Genomic DNA, 24,376 nt, shown 5'->3' on the forward strand with positions numbered 1-24,376 from the left:
AAACATAACCACCCCAACCTTCCGGCACCTTCAGTGTACAAAGTTGAGCCTATGTTTTTCAAGCTAAATGGACCTTTCCTACTAGGGATTTTGGGGGCGATACAGAAATTTTACATCTCTGCACTTCTTTGCTTCATTTTCCATACTTGGTCAACAGCATAATTTTTCCGTGTTAACTGTGTGACTCTCCTTTCCTCTCCTTTGTGTTCCCCCCACCCCTTTCTCCTTTGCAGAAGGAAGTAGAGGAGAACTTCAGGTTATATACTGTTCATTCTAACCAGTGTGTCTCCTACTTTTGACACTCCAGTGTGTTATTCGTGCATGCCCTGTTGAATTGTCACTTGGCTGTTTGGCTGACCCCTGAAGTACCCCCCCCCCCAAGTCTCTTGGCAAGTTCAGCATGCAACAGTCTTGGGAGGAATTCCTGATCTTGTGTATGAACTGAGAGGAGTCTGTTCAGTGCAGGTAGCTTTTATAAAGGAAGAAAACATTCCTACTTAACACCTTGTTGATGTTGCAAATCCGTGTTTGCTGTGCGTACGCAGTTCCTTCCCAGTCCCAGCAGAGGATAAATGTACTGTGTGCCATGGGAAGGTTACCTGGAGTGTGTGTGTATCTGTGGGTCACAGAGGCTCAACTTTTACCTCTTGGCCAGCAGTTCTTAAAATATAAATATTATTTTGTGTTTGTCACTTTGGCAGAAGACTTGCTGCTAATTCTAAGGATTGGCAGAGCCATAATTCCTTCTGGTGCTTCTGGGCAAAATTGTTTTGTGTTTCTTGGAAGCACTGTGCAAACTCATGGGCAGAAACGGTCTTTAGGGGTCTGCAGGCTACAAGCAACAAGGGCTTTATCCTTGTGCTACCTTGAACTCAAAAGACTCATTGTCCATTTCTAGCCATTTTATTCAGAAGTCAGACACCAGAGGGATGAAGCCCAAGAGCAACGTTCTGTAAAAAACAAAGCAGGTTTCTAATTCAGGTTTGTCTACATGTTTCTTAGCAAGATCATGCATTTGACTTTTTGGTTTAAGATTTGATAGCCTCCATGCACAGTTTCCAGGGTGAGAAGGCTGTGCATCCAGAGTTTGTCTAAATCGTGCTTCCCCAAGTGGGCTTGCTTTATTTGACTGCCGATTTAGACTCCAAATACATGTTCTGTCACTTTAATCTGACTGCATCCTTGCATAATAATAATAATAATAATAATAATTTATTTATACCCCGCCCATCTGGCTGGGCCTCCCCAGCCACTCTGGGCGGCTTCCATAAAAACCAAAAATACAGTAAAATATCACACGTTAAAAACTTCCCTGAACAGGGCTGCCTTAAGATGTCTTCTGAATGTCAGGTAGTTGTTTATCGCTTTGACATCTGCTGGAAGGGCGTTCCACAGGGCGGGCGCCACTACCGAGAAGGCTCTCTGCCTGGTTCCCTGTAGCTTTGCTTCTCGCCAGCAGACTTAAGCCCAGGCACCTCAGAGGAGACCTGCAGCTGGATCAGACCCACGGTCTGTCTGGCCTACCATCCTGTCCTTGCAGATGCCTACAGCTAGTTCAGAAGCATGACAGGAGTGAGCCAGCACTTGTGCTGCCCTTCTCGTGTGTCACAGGAGTGAGTCAAAGTGGCCACGTCATCTCGGCTAGCGCTGGCGCCGTGCCTTCACATGAGTGGATTTCTTGAATGCCACATGATTGATCTGTGACTTGCTCAGCGCAGGCAGCTTTCCTGTTGATTCCTCCACCTTTGCTCTTGTAGGAATTCCTCTGAGAGGCAGCCCTGGGCAGCTGCGGATTCCCAGGGAGGGGTCTGGGTGGAAATTGCCCTCCTCTGAGACAAAGGGCTGCTTAGCCTGGCCAGAGAAAGTGTTACTGGGGAAATGAAGCTCCCCTTCTCTCCTTTGTCCATGAACTCCTGAACTCCTCATTCAAAGGGCAGTTAGATTGCCTTCCTTGGCGCAGTTAGCAGAAACTTGGTAGTTGGCTACTGAGGAGGCCAAGAACAAGGTAGCAATTGACCAAAAGGGGCTCCTCCTTTCACCTTTCACTATTTTTTTGTTTGTCTGCCAGCCTCTGTTCCACTTGTTGGCTGCTCTGGTTCCAGGACCTTAGAATAAGTGGCTTCCTATTGAAGTAGCCTGCCTCCTCTCGGTGCTCATTCTGGGACTCATCCTGGTGGCAGCTTCCTGCACAGACTGTGGGGCAGCTCATGTGAGAGCCTTGGACGCCAGCCATGGAGGTGGCAGAGCCCTCTCTCTCTCACCCCCTCCTCAGGCTGGGGAATTTGAGCAGACATTCTCTCTCCTGGAAGTGGATGCCGCTGCCTGCATGAGCCTTTTGTTCCCTTGTGCTCTCTAGGCAAGGATGGCTGCTTTTCAGGAATTTGTCTAGCATGTATTTGTTCTTCCAGGAAACAGGCTGCTACTAAATGGTTGCTGCTGCTGCTGCAGCTCCTTGGTGGTGCAGGTGCCAGGAACAGCTGGCAGGCTCCTCTGGCACCTCACAGAAGCTCCCCCCCCCCCCGGCTGTTTCCTGGCTTAGGGATTGAAAAGCAGTGAGAGACCAGGCACTTTCCCCTGGTTTCAGAGGGGCCGAAGGAAAGGCAGATGCGTGACTCAATTCCGGTGTCTTTAGCCTTACGTCCGTTTGTTCTGTTTGTTTGTGTGCTCTCAATAAATAAGTATTTTGGAAATGTTCTCGGCAACATTAGGACTTGCTCTAGGATCTGCTCTTGCCAAACTCTTGGTTGTTGTTTTTTTAAAAGAAATGTTTGCGGGTTGATTCCCCCTCAAAAGCACATTGCACTGAACAGGCTCTTTTTGCCCCTCTCCTGTGTGCCGCCGTGTCCACACCACTGGGCAGCACAGCCTCCCTGCCGTCCTCTGAGGTGCTAATGAACATGAAGCGCTTTGTGTCCATTTTCGTGCATGAAACGTCCTCCCTGATTTTGAACTCTGCAGCTGGCTTGAACTTTGCTCAGCACAATTAATTCTTCTCTCTCTCTCTCTCCTTCTCTCTCTCTTAAAAAAAAATTAAGGGTCCGGATGATGGCGATCCGTCCAAATCACCGTGGTTCAAAGGAGGGTAAGTGGCCTTTGACAACTTCTGTTTTTATATTGTAAACTGCCCTGTAATCCTCGGATGAAGGGCAGTATAGTAATTTAATAAGTAATAATAATTAAGAATGGATTACTGGCACACAAGCCTCTCGGAGCTTCTTGCCTGCCCTGCAAAGGACCTTCTGAGGGCAGCCGGTGAAGTTGGGGTGATCTCCCTCCTCCTGGGTGTCTCTGCACCTGCTCTTGCCGCCTTCCCCCATTAGGAACTGCAGGCTTGCCAGGAGAAAGACGGGAAGGCACCATTTTACATGCTGTTTGATTTTAAATGTGTTCGTGTGTTTGATGAGAGCCATATGGCTTTGATCTGTAATATTTGAATTCTGCTCCCTCCGAGGGCTGGTGTGCTGTTGCAGCCGGCGGGACTGAGCAGGGGGGCACTGGAAGCTCCACCCCGAAACGTCTGCCTGAGACTGACTTGCCTCTCTCCCTGCATATAAATCAGGTTTCCAAACAATGAATTAGGCAAAACTAATCAAACATGAAATTAAACGAGGGGAGGCTTTAATTTCAATGAGCCTCTTTCCTGAGCTGGCTTCTCTCTTTCGTCTCCTCCTGCCACACCCGCAGATGTGCCGCGCTGCTTAGCAACTCCCCCTGTGCTGGGAGGTTTGTGGGCCATCACCCCAGAGGCGGCAAGGGAACTGTTTTTGTTTCTTCAAGTGTGCGAAGCGCCTCCTCACATGAGCTGCTTGTGAATTGCACACACTCAGCTGCCTTGAAAGAGGCGCAGATGTACCCCAGCATGCTTCACTCCAGCTATGCCAGCTGTAACTAGGGGAAAACTCAAAAGCCCCCCACCCTCCCCTTGCTGAACAGAAGCATCAGCCAGCCCTGGGCAGTGGCTGGGCAGTTATCCTGGCCAAAAGTGTGCCTTGCAGGGGGCAGTGTCATTGAGGGTCATGTCCACCACATGTCAAAGAGAACAACAACTACCAGACTTTTAGAAGACATCTGAAGGCAGCCCTGTTTAGGGAAGCTTTTAATGTTTGATGTATTACGGTATTTTAATATTTTGTTGGAAGCCGCCCAGAGTGGCTGGGGAAATCCAGCCAGATGGGCGGGATATAAATAATAAATTATTATTATTATTATTATTATTATTATTATTATTATTGTGCCTTGGAGAAGAGGCTGCAGGGAGGGTGTCAGACAGAGAGTTGAAGCTGAGGCTCCATGCTTGCTTGAGCCAGCAGCACCACCTCCTGTCCTTGGCAAGAGACCAACCCTTTTTTCCTGGGGCCACTTGCACTAACTTGCTAGTGTGAGCTGCCTCCCTAAGGCACCTTCTCTGGCTTTCTGCTTAACCTGTTGCCATCATAGATAACAGAAATGGAGAAATGGAGCCTTTGGGGTGTGGACACATGACCCCAAAGGCCACTAGCCTGGCCACTGCTCTCTTCCATTGTCCCTCTGCAGAACCCCCTAAGTCTGGGCCCCATAAGCTTTGCCATGGCCTCCTTCTCTACCCCCCCCCCTTCTGTAAAAACTCTTGAGCAAATGGAAATCGAAGCAAAGGGCAGGAGGGCAAGAGCAAGGCAGGGCGGCTGGAGAGGGAAAGAAAGGAGCCGGGGTCAGGGAGACTGGAGGACGTCCAGCTTGAGGGGAGACGAGGAAGGAAGCCTATGGGGGGGGTCTGGATCCAGGGGAAATGGGCTGTGCTGAGTGGGGGGCAGTATTGTGCCCCGAATCCTGTCTCCCTTCTGGGTGAAGGCTTCCTGGCTTGGGTCTGAGGTTCCTTTTCCATGCTGCCTTTGCAGAGATAATTAGCTGTGTGCTTGTTGCGCACAAGCCAATTATCCCCATCCGCTCGTCTCTAACTTTGCCGCTCACGTTTTTCCAAGCGTCTGTGCGCATCAGCGTGACAAGGTATTATCAAAGCTGACAAGCGTTCTCCTGAGGGCAATAGACTTCCAGCACAGTGCAGATAACACACTCCCCGGAGTTATTCAATGTGAAATATATGTAACTTAGTACAGCAATATTTAAAGTTTCGCTGACAGCTTCACTCCGTGTTATTGTTCACCTGCAGCGCAAGAGGGAGGCGGCAGAGATGGATTCCAGAGCAGGGAAATGGTTGCATTTTCCCCTTGCCTGCCAGAATTTCTGCCTGCCTCACTGCCGAAGGAATTGGGCCTTTTTAATGTGCTCCTAAGTGATCTGCATGGGGTGGTGATGCCGTGTATGGCTCAGGGAGGAAAGAAGGAAACGGGGCTGTGAGGAGTCCGAAAAGAATATGTCCAAACTAGGCAAATGCCATTAAAGTAGTGCATGTGCTTCTGTATACTGATTGGGACACAAAATGCGAGCTCTGCCTATTCCCTGCTGAGGCCCAAATCAGTTTGCCACCGAGGGAAAGGAGGCAGGCATTGGGCCTGTAGAGCAGCCAGACTCTTCTGCTCTCCTGCTTGCTCCTGCCCCAAAGGGCAGAGGTGATGGAAACTGTAGCCCAACAGCGTTTGGAGGGCACAGGTTAGAATCAGATCATTTTGAAGCCCAAACCTGTCTAAGGCTCTCATCCCAAATCCACAGATAATCTTCAGGGGTCTGGGATGGGAAGGGCTTCCTCCTCCTCCTCCTCCTCCTCCTCCTCCTCGCTGGCTCTCCTGATGAGCCGGTGCTTTTCTCTTTTAAAATGTAGATTACAGGCGCCTGAAGAGCTTTCCTGTTGTGGCTCTTTGGAGTTCAAAGAGTGTGCTGCCATGAGGGCCTGATGAATTCTGACACCTTCCCCATTGCTGCTTGCCATGCCTCTTTGGAGGAAAGAAGAGAACAAAACCTGATTTAATGTGTACATGGGATGGATTTGAGCAAGGCGCCCTTGATTTCAGAACTGTCAGGGCGCCTGTGCTGTGAAACCTGAACTGACGGGAATAATTCACAGACTTAAAGCCGCACAAAAGCCGCTCGGCATCCAGTCACGTCAAGGTTATTCCTTGGAGTGTGGAGCATTTCTTGCCTTGTTGAACTGATGTGTTTTTAGGTGTTGGTTTCTCCAGGCCAAGGCGAGATCCTGCATTGCCCGCGGGATTCTTCAGTCTGCAGGAGGCCTCACGTGGGTCCCTCAAGAGCACCTGGCTGACAGATGATCACTTGTGGCTTGCCATCACTGCTTGCCCTCATGTCTTTCCCCCTTTGCTTTCCAGGCCAGCCGGGGGTCTCTATGGCATCGACAGCATGCCTGACCTGCGCAAGAAGAAGCCCACCCCACTTGTCAGTGACCTGGTGAGACTTCCTGCCCCCCCTCTCCCCTCCATGAATATAATGGAAGTGGTATTTACTGCTTTTCCTTCAAGTGCAGAAATGTTATAGGAACAAGACTCTTATGATGGGGATCCCTGGCAAACTCTCCTTTGAAAAGCTGCAGCTTCTTGATGGAGCAAGTTTTCTCTGGAGGCCTCTGCATGGCAGCCTCCTGCCCTCAGTCCAGCTAAACTAAAAGCGAGGAAGGCAGGGAAGAGGCAAATCTTTTCCCAAGCGTTTCCTCTGTTTTGTAGACTCTGAAACAAATGTGTTAGTTTCACGTTTGCCTCTCTGTGCTGTGTGGATATATTTTGCAGACTGTCCCCTTTTCAAGTCTTGCTTGTTTCACTTTATATGCTGCTTCCGCCGTTCAGCATTTCTTTAGCCCTCCCGGGGTCTTGTGTGCCACCTGCAACTTGGAAATGACATGGTCTCTTGCCCAGATGGGGGCTCGGTCTCTTCCACCCAATCCAACACTGATTTCTTGAAGAGAGGCCTCACTCATCACCAAAGGACCTGCTTTCATGCCTTGCATTTGGCACAGAAAAGCGGTGGAGATATTATCAGAGTCAGTAAATCAAGGCGATGTAAATCTGTGTTCAAAACACACCAGAAAACATCAAAGCCGGAGTCGTGGGCAGTGGGTGAAGTGGGCAGTGGGTGAAAGCACGGGTGGGTGAAGGGGGGGGATACAAATTTGGAAAGAGAATTGGCTACAGGTTTAAAACTAGATTATCAGGAGGAGCCTTGTTCTGAACAAAGGCTCCTTTGGGTGTTTGCCTCATGTGTTGGGAACTGGTGAAAAGGGGATGGCAAACGAGTTGTGGGGATTCCTTTATATAGAGGATTCGTGCCATTTGGTTGGCTACAGTGGCATAGTGTGGTGGGCAGGGTCACAGGGTCAGCTGGCCTGGGTGCAAAATTCTTAAAGGTGCAACATTTCAAAAGGAAGAAAAGAGAAAGTAGCAATCATAAATCAATAGTAGTCCCTCCCCCTCACACAGAAAATTCCCCAAAGTTCATGGGGTGGACTGAGGAGTGGATTTGGGCGATGGCTGGTTGCTAGGGTGCCCCCTGAAGGGCTTTAGAAAGATGCCCTTTCCCAACCAATCCCCTGTTCTGTTCTTCACCATGCTTGACGCTCACGGGGCATTCCTGCTGCCACCGACCTATTGCCCCTTTGTTCCAGCCTATCAGTGGGCGGTGCCAAGGATACTTGCCTTGCCCTGGGTTCTGGCAACTCACGCTATGCCACTGGTTGGTTATAAGGCTTCCATAGTTTTTCAGAGCTGCACACTTGAAAGCAAGAAAGGTTTCGATTAACGTTACTGAGACTTAACAACAGATTTCAGGAACACACTAGATGAGCACAAGAGTCCTTCTACTTCCTTATCAGTAGCATTGACCAAGGCCAATGTCACCAATTCCTCTAGACACTAAGATGGGAGTAGTACTTTCTCAACATTTCTGCAAAAGCAAAGGAAAGCAGTGAACTTATTTTCTGCACTGGCAGCAAGATCAGTCTTGCTTAATCCACACAGCGTAGAATAATAGCTAACTGGAGAATTGCATCTGTATCATTGCAAAGAGGAAGCCTGGGCAATGTGTTTGTAGCTCTAGTGATGGGAGGACTAATGGAATTAACCTGTTATGCTTCTCTTGTATGCTGACATTCTCTTCCTACAGGCCATGGTAAGTGGAGATCCAACCATACACTCCTTCCTACAACCATCTATTTAGTTGCATTTCCCTTTCTGGTGGCTGTCCCCCCCCCTTTTTTTTGTTTATTTCTGCAGTTTGTTCAATGGGGATACCCTGCCACATTCCGCTTCCTTGCCCATCAGTGCCTTAAGGATCCCACACAGTCTTGCTGTGAAATGGCCCTAGTTCTGGGGGCTTGGGCCACCTTCAGAGTGAGCATCATCACCTTGCCTGAGTGTGGCTGGAGGGCTCCGTGGATGAGGCCCTGATCCGCCTCCTGGCTCCCCTGTGCACTTGGCGGTGGGAGCAGCCAGTGGGCAAGCTCATTTCAGTCAGTGGCTGCCGAATATGGCATGTGGACGGATCCAGACATGCATGCCCACTTCTCCCTTTCTCAACCCTCCATGCGTGGTTCCTCCCCCTTCTGGTCCCGGTGGTCTCTCTTCCATGGAGGAGAATTGCTGGTTTCCCCCACCCGCAGCCTGGGGGAAGGTCCCAACTGTCTCCTGCAATGGCAGAGGCCAGCTTCCTTGAAAGCTGCCCTCAAAACATTGGGCAAAAATCTATCTGTTGGGGATCCTTTGGGTACATCTTGCCTTTTTTTTCCCAAGCAAGAGGCTGGATTCAGTAGGTCGGATCCCTTTATGTGATCCCCCTTGGACCTTCCTTCTGTGCCCTGCCTGTGACACGAGGAAGAGCTCTGATGAGTGGCTAATTGGGGGGCCAAGTGGGTGACCTCCTTCTGGGGCCTTCTTCCTCTCGGGCAGAGGAGCTGTGGTGGGAATGGCAGAGCAGGCAAGCCTGCTGGAGCACGGAAGCCCCTTCTCACCTGTTGCGCTCCTAATAGTTTGGCTTCCTGCCCTCCCTTCAAGGAGCTCAGGGCGTCTGACTTGGGGGTCAGCAACATGCGCAGAGACCACCCTGAGCTGTGAATGATGCTCTTGAAAGAAGCACAAGGGTGCAGAGTAACTGAGGCTGCTTTTCTTTCACAGTCGCTGGTCCAGTCCCGGAAGGCCGGAATTACCTCAGCCATGGCCACCCGAACTTCTCTCAAGGACGAGGAGCTGGTAAGGGAGCCGGAGAGCTCGCCTCCGCCTTCTGGCAGGCCCCGGCCTGTGGTCCGAGTGCCCCTCGCGCTCTCCGTGGAGCACAAAAGCCGGCTCAGAGCGAAGCTGGCGTGGAAAGTCCGCCCTCGTCGGCACAGGCGAGATCAAAATAGCATGAAAGGGGGAGACTTTCAAAGGCAGCCAAGAGAGCTGAACTTGCTCCCACAGAACAGCCATTACAAGAACAATGGGGTGTGTGCCGGGGGGGGGCGGTTAATTACCTACGTGGGACTGCTGAAAGGAAAAGCAGCAGCACCTGAGGAGACAGAACAGAGCAGCTCTTGCGCTGCTGTTTCCATCAAGTCTCCTGCTCCTTGCCTGTCCTTTGAAAGCACTGCCCAGGGCCTGGCTCTTAGGAGCGATGGGGCGGGGGCCACGGAGGGCTCCCCACACGCTGCCACCACAACACAATGCAGGCATTGCTGGCCTGGTCGGGTGCCGGGCCTGGTTGAAAGGAAGCTCACAGGAGAGGAGGGCTCTGCTTGCTCAGCCTACGTGGATCAGGCCCCACCACTCTGGCTTTGGTTACTAGGGGCAGCTAGCACACTCGAGGTGCTCTTCTCCTGCGATGAAGTACCCCCCCCCCCGGCCTCTTTTGGTTTGGAAACGCTGGCCCTGAACACGTCCTTGCTGAGTTTGGCAAGGAGCTGTTCGCCGTAAGTGCTGCTCTCTGCGCGCTGCCTGGAAGGGCGGCTCTGCTTCAGGGCTGACCCCGGCAGGCATCCCATAAAGCCGGCAGGTGAGGCCAGGTCCCGTATTCTGACCCTTCAAGAAAACGGAGCCTGATCCCTAAACGAAACAATGCCAGCCGCGCATGCTGAAGCCTTCCCCCTGCGCAGGCTGTGACTCCACTGCCTTCCTGTTTCAGAAATCACATGTATATAAGAAGACCTTGCAAGCCTTAATCTACCCCATCTCCTGCACAACCCCCCACAACTTTGAGGTCTGGACAGCCACCACCCCCACCTACTGCTACGAGTGCGAGGGGCTGCTCTGGGGCATCGCACGGCAAGGGATGCGCTGCACAGAGTGTGGGGTCAAATGCCACGAGAAGTGCCAAGATCTGCTGAATGCCGACTGCCTGCAGAGTGAGTAGCCCCTCCCTTTCCTGTGGGGCAAGAACTGCTAGGGGTAGAGGGGGCGGGCTGTAGGGCAGCCACATTTGTTTCATTTCTCAGTGGCTTGTTTTTGGGGAATGAGGCAAATGAATGGAAAGGCTTAAAAAATGGGGGTGAGGAAATGGAAAGAAGGCTCTTGAGATTCTGAACAGCAGTCAAGACGCTGTTGGGTCTCCCTGGTGATGGTGCTTCGTCTGCTCTGGGTGGGGCTGGGTAATGGGTGGCCGCCCAAGTGTTGCTGGGCTACAGCTCCCCTTGTTCCATGGGGGCTGGGGGCGCAGGAGAGTTGGAGTCCAGCAGCACCTGCCGTGGGGCATCAGGTGAGCCAGCTCTGACGTGCAGGAGGTGGAGATGTTCTTCAACCCAGCCTTGGCACAGGAGACCCAAGTGACCTCAGTGGCCAGAAGGACCTTGCAGACAGCTGTGTCCTCTCTAGACTGAGAACATCTGACTGCTTGGTAACCTCCCCTCTGGATCTGACGCAGTCCACGGTTGTTCACTCATGTCAGCTGTCCCGGGAGGGGCCCCTCTTTTTTTCCTTTTTGTTGAAGGAAAAGCCAAAATAAAATAAGTTTACTCTTGTGGGTTTCTGTCTGTATCACAAATAGAAAGCTGTGTTTTTGTCTTTCCCTTCTTGGGGGAGAGGTCTCTTTCCCCCTCCATGGGGAAAACAAGCTGTTTCCTTGTTAGCTGCTGACCGCTTTGGCCTCCTGTCTTTGGGAAGAGTTAAAGCTCAGAAAAGCTGACACTTTGGGCAGTAGCTTTGTTCTGGGCTGGCCCCATCCCTCTCCCTTGATGCAGCAGGAAGGACATCGATACTCAGCCTGGCTTTGTGTTTCCTTTCCTGCCTCTGCTCTTGGCACCTGAAGGTTTTAGCCAAGTAGCATTTTGGTCTCGGTGGATCACTTTGAATATAATTTCAACCATGGAGTCCTGGGAGGAGTTGCCTCTTGTTTTTGTGTGTGCAAATTGCCTCCTTTGTCTTGTGAAGGACAGATGGCTTTTTAGCAGCTCTGTGAGGGAGGTAAAAAAGAAAAAGAAGTCCACCTGGTTTGCAGCTTCACAGAAATAGAAATCTCACATTTTGAATGCAACAGGTGCGGCAGATGCATTGATGCCCAGTTGGCAAATCCTGCAGGGAAGCTATGAGGCCTAATTTTGGTTTTGTTTTCTGAGAGTTGACCCACCACTGGCAACTTGCTGAGGCTGCCTGCTCAGCCCGTCTTTTCCTAGAGTTGAACTAGACGGCTCATTCCTGCTTGATATCATTCATCTGAATCACCACCATGGTTTGTCAAGAGGCCTGCTTTCTGAACGCAGGAAGGAAATTTGTGGGGTGTGTGGAACAGGGCAGAGATGAGAGACCATAGGCCAGGACCTGGGCAAAGCACTTAGAGGCAGCGTCCTGCACTGGGCAAACTAGGCAGAATCCTTGTCATGTCTGTTGCTGTGTCTTCCTCCCTGCTGCAACAGTTCACAGGGGCTCAGAACAGTTGCTTGTATGCCATGAATGCCATGACCTGGGATCATTATTTGGGCATACATAAAAGTCTCTACACTTCGGGACACTCCTGCAGGAGAACAAAGGATTGAAAACAGACTCTGCCATTTGGATGCCCCCTTTTCTTGGGTTTCATATCCTTATTTCTTAAGTCGTAGTTCGTGCAAACACTTTATCTTGGTGCCGGTTCTGCGCCATTTTGAATTGAATTTGATAGGAGCATGTAGCTTGCCTATGTTCAGTTAAGGTCTGGAGCCCCATCACAAACCATCGTCAACCTCCCCCCCTCCGGCCCGGCAGAGCAGTGGGGAGAGACTATTTCCCCTAATGAAGGTAAGGGGGGAGAGGAGGGTGCCCCCCTCCCTGGCGCATCTTGCAGTGCTTTTAGCTGTGAGGCTGCAGCATCCTTGACTCAAACCCTGGAAGCCAACCAGCCACTTTGGGAACTGGTTCACTTCCGACTCCGCTCTGGTTGTTTGATCAAAAGGGGGAATTCTCGTTCTCTTCCTTTTACAAACCTTGGTGCTGAGTGTTCAGGCGGTGATTGAAGTGCAACCTTTGTGAGCGCCAGTTTCGTCACAGGCTCTCTGTCAAGAAGTGTTTGGGCAGCAGAAGGAACGCTGGTTTTTATTTTAAATCGCAAAGCCTATTTTAGGGTTCCAAGAACAAATCATTTTCAGGCATTACCCTCCTACCTAACAGATGTCCCCCATACCATCAGCAGGAGGAAGGTGCACATTTCTCCACTAAGGCAAATGGCACTTGGGGGGAAACTCCCGAGGGGATCCCCAGTTCCTGTGCAGCAAGCACGTTCCGTTGGAGGCTTCCCTCTCCTTGTGACCACCCTGCGCAAGATGCTGGGGGAGCCAGAAGCCACCGGGGGGGGGGTTGGCTCCTGAGGCTGGGATGCTGTTCTGTCATCTGGCCAGGAAAAGACCTTTAAGTTACAGGCTAGCAGGATCCCCTTTCCCCCCTACTCAGCCTCTACTTATAAACGCTGTTTCTGTCTGTCTGTCTGTGTGTGCCCATGCGGCTCTCCCATTAGCAACAAGTGCTCTGTTTCCAACTGCCTTGGGTGGCATCAGGAATCTCAGTCTTGCATACCACACGGCCCTGGCTTAGGGGAATTGAGTTGGGTCCAACTTCCTGGAAACTAGCATGATTCCAAGAGCAGTTTTGCTCCCCTGCCCTCTTTCCAGCCGGATCGACGGGGTCAGCTCTTTGCCAGCCGTCCCTTGCTAATCCTTTCCGCATTGTTTGCAGGAGCGGCAGAGAAGTGCTCGAAGCATGGGGCCGAGGATCGCACCCAGAACATCATCATGGCCATGAAGGATCGCATGAAGATCCGAGAGAGGAACAAACCAGAGATCTTTGACCTGATCAGAGATGTCTTCAGTGAGAGCAAAATGACCCACTCTCAGCAGATGAAGACGGTCAAGCAGAGCGTTCTGGACGGTACCTCCAAGTGGTCAGCCAAAATCACCATCACAGGTCAGCAAGGCAGCCTGAGCCGGGAGGGGGGGGAAGGTGCCTTAGCTGCTCCTGGAACTGCCTCGTGTGTTTCTTTAGCTGTGCCGTCTTGCTACGATAATGTGTTTTTCTGAACCTTAACCTTTCCCCCCGTAGTGGTCTGTGCGCAAGGCCTGCAAGCCAAGGACAAAACGGGGTCCAGTGACCCATACGTGACAGTCCAAGTCGGCAAGACAAAGAAGAGAACAAAAACAATATTTGGGAACCTGAATCCCATCTGGGATGAAAAGTTCCACTTGTAAGTATTTGTGTGTTGTTTTTCCACTCCTCTTTCATAGATTCCCGTGTTGTCCTTTTTGTTTACAAAACACCTTGGGGGGGGGAGGGGACACAAATACCTGCCAAATATCTCAATAATAATAAAAAGGCCAAAAGTTGTTGTTGTTGATTATGATGGTGATGATAATGATGCTGATAATAATAATAATAATAATAACAATAATAATAATAATAATAATAATAATAATAATAACAATAATAATAACAACAACAACAACAATAATACACATTTAATGTATTTAGCCCTGATTCAAGATAGCAGCATCCAGGGGCGCAAGAAGTGGGTAGCCACCCACCCACAGGCATTTCTGGAGAAAGACAATTGAAAGGGGCCCAGTTGTCTGGCTTATCGTCTGGTTTGTGTAGTGAAATTCCTTGGTAGAGGCAGGAGGTACAACTGAATTACCTGCTGGAGATGGGAGTTGGAGATTGGGTGCTACAGCGGAGCTGCTCTTTTCTGACGGTTGGATTGAGAAGGTGGTCTCAGTCTGCAGCCATTGCACAATATAGCTTTACTCTCTCTTGTCCCCCCCGACCTCTTCAATGTCTTCTTGAAACCGACAGGGGAGGTTTGCCAGGGATTTGGGTACCTGCCTTTTCATCTGATCCAGAAGAGGCTGTGGACGTCTGGGCTCCATGATGGGCTGGGTGTGGGCTGAGGAGCTGGGGCTCAGTCCTGGGAAGGTGGAGGTGCTGCTGTTGGGCAATGTGTTGGACCATGACAGGTAGACGTCAGGGCTGCACTTTCCCTCTTGGCAGCTCAGGGCTGCCTTTGGAGCCAGCTTTGCTGAGAGATGCCTAAGTAGAAGCGATGCCTTTCAACGACTCCAGATGTTGTGCAACCTGATTCCCCTTCTGGGAAGGGATGATCTTGTCCCAGTTGGAGGACCGCTGTGCGCTATATATGGGGCTGCCTATGCAAAACATTTGGAAACGTCGGTTATTCCAGAGCACAGCAGCCAAGATATTAGCTGGGTCTCATTTGGGGGAACTTCACTGGCTTCTGATTTCCTTTGGAGCTCAAAGTGCTGATTCTAGCCAAGAAAGCTTATTCATAGCCTGGGGGCTCTTCTCCTGTCAGAACCTTCCTTTCAGTGGAGATCTGATCAGGCCCTTCCAGAAGCTAGAGGGGGCTGTCACTGCAGAGAGGGCCTTCTCTGTGGGGCTGTCCCACTTTCTTTGCCTGCTCCAGACCCATTGACCCGGCCTCCTCATTACTCTCTGCTAAGCCTCCTGCTTTCCTGACCTTTCAACAGAACTTGGGATCCGTCATCATCACCAGGTTTTATATTTATTTGTGCTGTTTATTTTTGAGTACTTTTGAGTATTGTTTCTGCTTTTGCTCCTTTTATTGAAATCAATGACATTTAAGTGGTTATTTGTAAGCTGCTCTCAGGACAAGGCAAAGGAAAAAGGAAAAAAAGAAACTTACATGGGCCTCTGGTTCTGTTTGTTAGAGGCAGGGCCGGCCCACCGATGAGGCAAGGTGAGGCAAGGTGAGGCAACCGCCTCAGGTGGCAAGATCCACAAGTGCAGCAGATCCCAATGTAGATCTTTATCCCCGCCCCCTCCCCCCGTTATGGATGTAGATCTTCATTCAGCCCTTATTCCCAAGCAGGGAAGGAGAGACCATTTTGTGGTTCGCCTCAGGTGCCCAAATGTCTTGGGCCGGCCCTGGTTAGAGGGATTATGGTCCCTTCATCTTGCTTTAGGAAGGGCAGCAGGGTGCCTGCAGGGTGCTTCTCGGTTAACAGTGCAACCCCTGTATCTGTGCCCAAGTGGCATGAAACCTGGCGGGCAGCACGGTGACAGAGAGCACGGAAAGCTGCAGCTAAGGACTTTGTTAGTCTGCAAAGTGGTTGCCAAGTTAACAAGAGATGCCCTCAAGTTGCTGCTGCTGTCGTTTCACATTTAATTAACGCTAAACCTAAAGCGGAGTCGGCTGCTGCAGAACAGCTTTGTTCGATGGGTGCTCAGCTTCTTTAAAAAGGTCTCCTCCTTGACAGCAGTTGGCCAGCTTTTCCCTTCCTCCTCTTGGCCTCCCCCCTCCCTGGGCAAAGGAGCCCCATTACCCCCGGAAGACCCCAATGTGTCAGCCAAGGGACCTTTGCATTTGGTACTTTCGTCAGCTATCTGAGCTGCCATGGCTCTTCTTCCTTGAGAGCAGATTTTGAATGAAAATGGACGAAGTGGGTCTTCTGTGAGCTAGAGCTGGTGGATCTCACTCCATTCTGAGTGTCAAATGCAGTTTGTGTTTTCAAGAAAATTGCACACGTTACAAAGACTAAGCTTTTGCTTGGATGGATGAGGAAGCCTTCCTGGTCTTTCTTTAGAGAATCATTGTCCACAGGAGGCCTGACGGGTTCCTTACAAAGTATTCTGCAACCCCTCGATAGTTTGCGGAGACACCTCCAGGTTTAAGAGCACGAATGGAGGAGAGACGGAATCCTTGCAATGGGCCCAGGGGTTCATGCAGGGTTCATTCAGCCCAGGGGTGCATAAACATCCCGGGAATCAGCTGCCACCCAGTGACCCTTCCCATTGCCCCAGGGCGGGTTCAGCACCGGGAGTGGAGTTTCTTTTCCCCCTGGGCTGGGAAGCCAGTTTCCTCCGGACGTTCGCTGCCCGTTCAATGCCAGCACCTGGTAAAGCAGAAGAGCTGCCTGCTCACAAGGCTGGAGCTGGAAAGCCGAGACATGGGCACGTCGAAGCTCTGCTGACGTCTCCAGATGTAATTGTCTCAAAGGGGGAATCAGAAAGCACAGCTCATCAGGGGAATAATCACGCATAAACACAGGATTTCGGTGAGATGCTGAGCGTGATAATAGGCTGGGCCCCTGCAAGAAAGATTACAGAGCCAGGCGGAAGCTTTTAAGCAGCGACACTGTAGTTAACCACCCAGCTGGCTAGTTTGAGAGGATTTAATGGTAATCAAAACTGTTACATGCGGCTGCCTCATCTACACCTGATATTGATCATCAGCTGCAGGGAGGCATCTCATCTCTTGTAGCAGCTGGACTGGCTTTGGTAGCGAGGGAATAAATATATCACAAAAGTACCCCGCTAACTCCCCTCCCCCTCCCCACAAGGCACCCAGCGACATTGCCATGTGGCTGGAAGAATACCATGCCTGGCAGCTTCTGGAACATTGGCATGACTTGGGCAGAGAGAGACCGCCCACATTTGACCACTCGCAGTGTCATCCTGTTAAAAAAGCACGGTGCAGTTCTGAGAGAGGAGGAGTCGGGTTTTGTGTGAAGCATGTGTAGACTTGTGAAGAAATACATGACTGGAGCATAGAAAACAGATTGAGAGTATAGGGGTAAAAACTGTAGGAGACAGAAGCACCTTACTGGGGGTGTCTGCTATAGACCTCCAAGCCAGACTGAAGACTTGGGTGGTGCAGATTACCAACCATTCAGAAAAGAAAGATATAGTAGTCATGGGAAACTTCAGCCTCCCCGATATCTGTTGGAATGCAAACTCTGCCAAGAAGGTCCAGCATGCACTTCGGCTCTGAGAAGGCCAATTTCAAAAAGCTTAAGGAGCTGCTGGGTGAGATTCCCATGCTCAGAAATGCTCAGAGAGAAGGGAGTCCAAGTTGGATGGGGATTTCTAAAAGGAGAAACAGGAGGTTCTGTGAAACACAGTGTTTGGGCTTATTATATGCGTCTCAGACTCTCTCTCCACACACACACACACACACACACACCAACTACTGGTGCGTTTGACTCTTGAGAAGCCTGCTTGATGCAGCATTTCCAGAGTAGTTGAGATTCCTGCACTGCAGGGGTTGGGCTAGATGACTCTTGGGGTCCCTCCTGACTTTGCAATTCTATGATTCTAAGCCCGAAAAGAGAGGTGGCACCCCCTGGCCCACCCTCTTGGCAGAGAGGGCAGAGCAGTGCCCCCCCCCCCGGGGAGCGAGAGGAGCCCACTCAGAGAGAGGCCTTCCGTGAGTCTGGATGGAGCTCTGCTTCACAGTGGGAGCTGACGGTAGGAAGGTTTCAGATGGAAGGCAGCCTCCCTGGGAACGTCTCTCATTTAATTCACTTTTAGCCGTGCAAATTGCCAGGAGTTTAAAAGGTGTCAATTAATGGATCCCGAGTTACAGGTCAGTGGCAACTGGAAGCCCCACAAAGGCTTGGGGGAGAGCGAGGGAAATGCCACTGTCCTGATTGACAGAAGCTTCGCAGTTCGCCCATGACCCATTTTTTCACTTTCTTCTTCATTTTCTTCGGGTTGCTTGGCAACAGATGGTGCATTCTTAAAAAGGCTAAATCCCAAGCCTTGAGCACAGGCTCTGCGATGAGGCAGGTCGTGCGTTTTCCTCCCCGGGCTGGGTAGTTGCCAGGGCTGGTTAGGATGAGTAATTGTTCCCATCATGGGTCCACCTGCCCCTCTCAGTCCGTCCTTTCTGTCGCTTGCCCTTTGTGAGCTGAGGCATTTGCCACAGGAGACAACCCGTCTTGCTAGACACACACACACACACACACACACACACACACACACACACACACACGTTTTGGGGCTGCGGGGAGAGAGGTGGACCCAAAAATGACTTTAGTCCAAACACATGCATCCTCTGTCCCTTGTACCTTCAGGTTGGCTTCAGTATCACATTTGCACACCAGAGATTGCATCCAGAATGACTTCTGAAAAGGCTGCGTGCCTCTGGAAAGCAGGTGTTCCGTAAGGATTCAAGAGCAAGCTGGGAGATGCTGGCTTGGTTCCTTTCTGCTCAGTGTAGCACCCCAGGAAACAGCCACAGGAGTGGCAAATGTTCATGTCACGTGGTTTTTACCTGTGTCGCAATAAGCAGCTGTGCGGACAGGTTCCGAAAGAGCATTCCTGTGGGGGTCCAGGACCAAGGAAGAGGGTTGCAGCTTTTCCCCCTGGGAATGAGCTCAGCTTCTGCTGGGGATTGTCCACGCTCCGTGCCAAGATCACACGCAGGGTTGTTTTTGTATCGACTGGAGACCCAATGGCTTTAAACTGATGTGAAAAGCAAACGGCAGCCTGTCTTCACATCTTGAGGAAACATCATATTGGGCTGCCTGGGAAAGAGATGATTGCCAGGCAGAGCCCAGCTCCCTCTGCCAGTTGTCTCCCTCTGAGAAGTCTCAGGTCTCCCAACCTCATAGCTGGCAGAGCTCTCCAGGCCCTTTTGGGTGGGGGAAACGTCACCTGGTGGGCTCAGCTTATATGTGCAAGATTTCAGCTGGTTGTCAGGAAGGATGCAAAGCGGTGGCATTGCATCCTATTCTTTGGCCTGGAATCCCTCAATCCTTCCTCCTTTCCTCAGCAAATGGTGCATTTCTTTAGGAAAGCTGAGCCTAATACAGCAGAGGGCATGTGGGGCAGTGGAGGAGTGAGGGAGATACTTTTTTAAGGCAGGAGACAGAGCTACATGACAGTGCGCTTCCTCCTTGAACATCTTGAGACTTAGGCTGGTGCGCTGCTCATTTGGAGCTCTTGACTCCATCCCCTGCTGTCCTGCACTGCACAGGGAGGAAGGGGGCCATTCTCCCTGTCCTCCCAGGCAGCCTTGTGGAGCCTCCTCATGATCTCCTCTTCCTGGCTTGCTTTCAGTGAGTGCCATAATTCCTCCGATCGGATCAAAGTGCGGGTCTGGGACGAAGACGACGACATCAAGTCCCGGGTCAAACAGAGGCTGAAACGGGAGTCTGATGACTTTCTGGGGCAGACCATTATTGAGGTGCGAACCCTCAGTGGGGAGATGGACGTCTGGTACAACCTGGGTAAGAAACCTCTTTGCTTGCTGGCATTTAGGCAGATGCTGAATGGGAAAGGGGGCATAGCTCAGGGGCAGAACGTCTGCTTTGTAGGCAGGTTCAACGTTCCTGGGCCTACGCTGCTTCGCTTCAGTTGGAAATATAGCTTTGTAGACATGTGGACAGACTACCTTCAAAAATAAAGGGAAATTGTGTGAGAGAGACACAGAGAGAGACCCACTTCAGTCTGGGCTCAGCCAATAATTTAGTTTCTGGGCCTCAAAAATACAAGCTACAAAATCTTTCCACCTGGAAGCCCTGGCAGAGTCTGGCAGAGAGGCCACAGAAGTGGCTTCCCTGAGCCTTTCCCTGCAGGGCTGCCTTCTGAGCTCTGACTCGGCTGCACTGCCACGAGTGACTGCAACCTCTGACTGGGCTCAGAACCCAGATCCGCTGCCTCTCGCTGCGCACACAAGCAAGAGAACAGCTGCCGTGAAGACTCCCCCAGAAGAGTGTTGTGGGCAGAAGCAAAGCCGTCCGCAGACACCTCTCCTTAACACCCCCCACGAGGCAGCAATATTTGGGGAAGAGTCTGGCTTGGTGAGAGCTCCAGGCAGATGGTGCCTGGGTTTGGGGGGAGGGCTTGGTTGCCTGCAAGAGTCCTCCGCTGCCCCCCTGCTCTGCTGAGCCGTCTCCTGCTTTCTTGCCTGGACTCTCATGGGGAGGGAAGGTTTGTGGGGGGGGGGACATTTCAGAGAGGGGCACTTGGCTGTGTCACAGAGGGAACTCTACTCCTCTCCCAGCCTGTGAAGTTGTCCTGTTCTCCATCTTCCTGATGGGCACCTCCAAGGCAGGTGCTCCCAAGGCATCCTGGAGTTGACTTTTGGCTGAGCCATCCCAGGGCTCTGAAGACATGGAAGTCTTCTCCTGCCTCTTCCCTTGTCTCCTTCCTCTGGAATTGGATCCCCTGGGAGGAAAGGGCTGTTTCAGTTTCTTGAAGCCCAAGGCCTCCAACTCCAGGATTTTATAGCCAAAGGCAGGATCCTGCCACTGACATTGCAGTGACTGATGGGACACAGGGCTGCAGAGAATGGGCTGCAAAGTTTGTTTGTGAGCCAGGTAGGCAGGAGCAGGGCTGTCTTGTTGGCACGGCTCTCTGCAGAGCCCCAATGCTGATATTTTAAGAGGCCCACAAATGGGAGAAGGGGTGCAGTCCTAGCCTTGGGGTACACAGCGCAGGGTTAACTCTGTTTTTTAAAAGAAAAAAAATCAATTTTTTTGGTTTTTCAAAGACTTACAGACATACAAATTACAAAGACACAAATCACATACAGTGGATGCTCAGATTGCAAACATGATACCTCAGGTTACAGACCCTTCAGGTTGCGTTTTTTCGGGTTATGGTCCACTGAAACCTGGAAGTACTGGAACGGGTTTCTTCCGGGTTTCAGCGGTCGCGCATGCTCAGAAGTGCAAGCCACACGTGCGCAGGCGCGGGTTGCGAACGCTGTGGGTTGTGAATGTGCATGCCGCATGGATCACATTCGCAACCCGAGTGTCCGCTGTACACATATATTCGACTTCCCTCCCCCACTTTTGTGGTTTCTTTTTATTTAAAATTTCCACCCTGAATTTTCCACATTGCTCCACCTTTAAGTTAATATTTAGTTTCTCTTAATAATGTGTTTAGCTGTTTGTTTTACGTTAACCCTCGCAGGGTTGGCTCCGGCTGCCGCTCCCCTTTCTTCCTCCAGCCAACCTTGCTGTGCTTTTGTGGAGGAGGCTCAGGGTTTCCCTCTTGAAAATGGGCTCGTTTTTCCTTTTAGAAAAAAGAACAGACAAGTCTGCTGTGTCCGGTGCCATCCGCCTTCAGATCAACGTGGAGATTAAAGGTGAAGAGAAGGTGGCCCCTTACCATGTCCAGTACACCTGCCTTCATGAGGTAAGCTCCGCAGCACGGTGGAGGAGGCCCAAGGCGGCAGCCTCTTTTCTCCTCTCGCAAAAAGAATGTTGTGGCACAGCGAATTCAGCATCCCCAAAGGCGGTTCCTCTGACTCTGGAAACCCCTCTCTCTCGCTTGCGTCTCTTGGACTCCAGGGGAAGCTGGCAGGCTAGTGGGGCAGAATGGGGGGAGACACTAGGCAGACAGAAGCATCTCCTTCTTCACACATGCTTAAGCTATGGATTGCGCTCCTGCAAGACGCCATGGCGGCCACCAGCTTGGACTGCTTTAAAGAAGGATGAAGCAGATTCGTGGAGGAGGAGGAGGAGGAGAAGAGGGCTATTGATGGCTACGAGACTCCTTGGCTTTGCTCTGCCTCCCTGTTGGTGGCAGGGGTGCCTCTCAATGGCAGGTCTTGGGCATCACAAGGGGGAGAGCTGCTGTTATGCTCAGGTCCTGCTTGGGGCTTCCCATGGGATGCTGGTCCAGATGGGCCCCTTGGGTCTGACTTGGCTTCAGGTGCCTTGCTAGCTTCTCCAGAAAAGATTTGCAGGCTGCTGCCCAAAACAGTCTCCTGCCCTTGTGGGCACAGCCTGCTTCGATTTGTGCAGGGTCGCCCCCTGCCTAGGGGAAGAGAGGCACATCCATTTCCTTTGCTTATTTATTAGCTCCAAGGACGTTGTGCTGACTTTTAGTTGCTGCTCAGGAATGAGCAAGTTCGTGGCCTGCTGGCATCTCCTGTGCTGCAGCCTCTGGGCTCTGATTAAAATCCTGGAAGAATCCTGGTTCTGCGATGATTAGACGGTCATGTCCTCAAAGTTTCAACAAGGAACCAAATGGAAAGGAAGATGGAGTCCATCTTCCCAACATTGTCCTTTTCAGGCTGCATTGGCTCAAGGGCCTTTTGCAGTGGTGTGACTGTTCATTACTGAGCCCCAGAGCGGACAAGAGCCGTCCCTGAGCAGCCTGACAAGACAGAAAGCTCAAAGATGATTTGTGCCTGAAATTGAGCCAGCAGGGATGTCATTAGGAAATTCATTTGCATGACAGCAGCGAAGAACAGAAAGCTGGCCAGTAATGAATGTCTAGCAGGACACCAGTATGAGAACTGCTTAAGCCATTTCCTCGCCTTCTTTCTCTGCCCAGCCACCTGATGGTTTCATAGCCCCTCCAAAAGGGGGGTTAATTGGGGTCACTTTAGGGAGTCCCATTTTGCTCTGGGAAGTGTGATTCAAACTCCACCTGAGTTGAAACAGGCAAGCTGGTTCGCCATCCGGCCCTCGCCGCCAACTGACTCATCCTCTGGGGCTGCCTGGCCTGTTTAAGGAAGCGCTTTGCTCCAGGCCGGCCTCACAACCTTCTTTGGTTTTGCCTGCCCAGCAGAGCTGCCCAGTCTGTGACCTGGTTCTGTCCCCGTCACGGTTTCCTGATCGTTTGTGGAGAACAGAAGAAGAGCCTGCTCCATGCAGAGGGATAGTTGGAGAGAAGCAGCACACTGATCTTGGTAGCTCAGACACAGAAGAGGAGCATTTTGGACCCTGCATGCCACCACTCAGGCATCGAGGGCAGCATCTCTATAGTCACTTCTATCCCACCTTTGCATAGAGAGCTCACGGGTGACATGCCCTGATTTGATCCCCTGCCCATTTTATCTTCACAACACCCCTGTGAAGTAGAAAGGGTGTTGAGGTCACCCAGAGAGGATTTGAACTCTTCACACAAGTTCTTGGCAATAGCCCTCACCCTGAGCTTTAGCTTTCCGCAGAAGGGGTTGATTAACCAGAAAAGATTTGGGTGGGACAGCAGAGGTTGTCAGCAGAGGATGCAGTGCAGGGGGAGAGAGCAGCCTTCAGGCCAGGGGGAAGGCGAGGGTGGGGGACGAAACCCCACAAGTTTCCCCAAGCTACGAAGGCAGGTGGACTCTGGCCACTGGGCAGCTGCTCTTCCCTTTCTGAGTTCTTTAAGAGTACCCCGTGTATGTCAATGATAAAGGGAACCTGACTATGAGGGTGCTGTGTACCACTCCGACCTTCTGCTGGGTCCACACCTGAAGCAGTGCTGTGTCCGTGTCTGTGGCAGCAGCAGCAGCAGCAGCAGCAGCAGCCCCAGCATTGATGTGCTGGTCTGCTCCTTTTCTGTTCCAGAACCTCTTCCACCACCTGACAGATGTGCAAGGAAACGGGGTGGTGAAGATTCCTGATGCCAAAGGGGATGACGCCTGGAAGGTTTACTTTGACGAGACGGGCCAGGAGATTGTGGACGAGTTTGCTATGCGCTACGGGATCGAGTCCATCTACCAGGCCATGACGTGAGTTCCTGCCCGATGCTGAGCATCCCTTTCATCCCGGGTGCCACTGAAAGGTCCATTGGGGAAAGGTTTCCTGGTTAGGAAGGGGCGGGCTTGGGTTTGATGCGAGAAAGTCGAGTCAGAGAGCAGCTCAGGAAGTTGTGATGGCGGGACTTTTGAGAACTATCGTCCTTTAAAAACCTGCCTTCCGCAAACTCTTCTGCAGAATATGATCCTGGCCTTTGTTGGCCTTCAGACTCCTCCTTGCATACTTCCATTTAAAATGCCAGTTTTGCCAACTGCAGGATCTCTGCTTCTGCTGCCTTGTATCTTAACGCTGCTCCCTTATTCTGGGATGCCAGAGACAGGGCCCGGTGGGGCTGGAGGGGGCTGGGGTCCAGCAGACTGCGTCTGGTGCTCCCCTTGGGGAAACTGGATCCAGGTCCCCGGGGAGGCTCAGGGAGCTTGTAGGTTCCTCTGGGCTCATCCTGCCATCCTCAGGAAGGAAGTGGCCTCATTTGCATTTTTTCATTTAATTGCTCTCATTAAAGTGCAGAAAAGAAACCCTCCCGCAGGAAAACTTAAAACTCATTCCCCCAGCACTAGGGCTTGTGGGATGATTAAAGTAAACAATCAAAGAAAAACTGCTATAAATAAGGGAAAACAGTGCTTGAAAGGGGATTATGTCACGAGACATGACAGGAGAGAAGCACTCTCTAATTAATAGAGTTGGCGAGAAAGAGAGAGGCTGAGCAAGTCTTGCTGGAAAGTTGCTGGAGGGGAAGGGCGGAGCTGAGCAGAGAGGCTCTTGCTCCAGATT

At 51.3% G+C, this 24,376-nt stretch overlaps 1 protein-coding gene across 17 annotated transcripts in view; it reads left to right on the plus strand.

Moving 5' to 3' along the window:
- Window positions 1-24,376, plus strand: part of UNC13B (unc-13 homolog B) — a 156,312-nt gene that overhangs the window by 91,015 nt on the left and 40,921 nt on the right. For 16 of the 17 annotated variants that reach the window (XM_083702515.1, XM_083702517.1, XM_083702528.1 and 13 more), the window contains 9 exons: window positions 3,036-3,082; window positions 6,261-6,339; window positions 9,051-9,125; window positions 10,033-10,252; window positions 13,047-13,274; window positions 13,410-13,551; window positions 19,185-19,354; window positions 21,154-21,269; window positions 23,414-23,577. In XM_083702515.1, the coding sequence (XP_083558641.1) occupies window positions 3,036-3,082; window positions 6,261-6,339; window positions 9,051-9,125; window positions 10,033-10,252; window positions 13,047-13,274; window positions 13,410-13,551; window positions 19,185-19,354; window positions 21,154-21,269; window positions 23,414-23,577 (1,241 nt within the window). Of the gene's footprint in view, window positions 1-233; window positions 257-3,035; window positions 3,083-6,260; window positions 6,340-9,050; window positions 9,126-10,032; window positions 10,253-13,046; window positions 13,275-13,409; window positions 13,552-19,184; window positions 19,355-21,153; window positions 21,270-23,413; window positions 23,578-24,376 lie in introns of all 17 variants that reach the window. The other variant, XM_083702519.1, reaches the window with a different exon arrangement.

Source organism: Podarcis gaigeae (genome assembly GCF_964106915.1).
Source record: "Podarcis gaigeae genome assembly, chromosome: 11".
Classification (NCBI taxonomy): Eukaryota; Metazoa; Chordata; class Lepidosauria; order Squamata; family Lacertidae; genus Podarcis; species Podarcis gaigeae.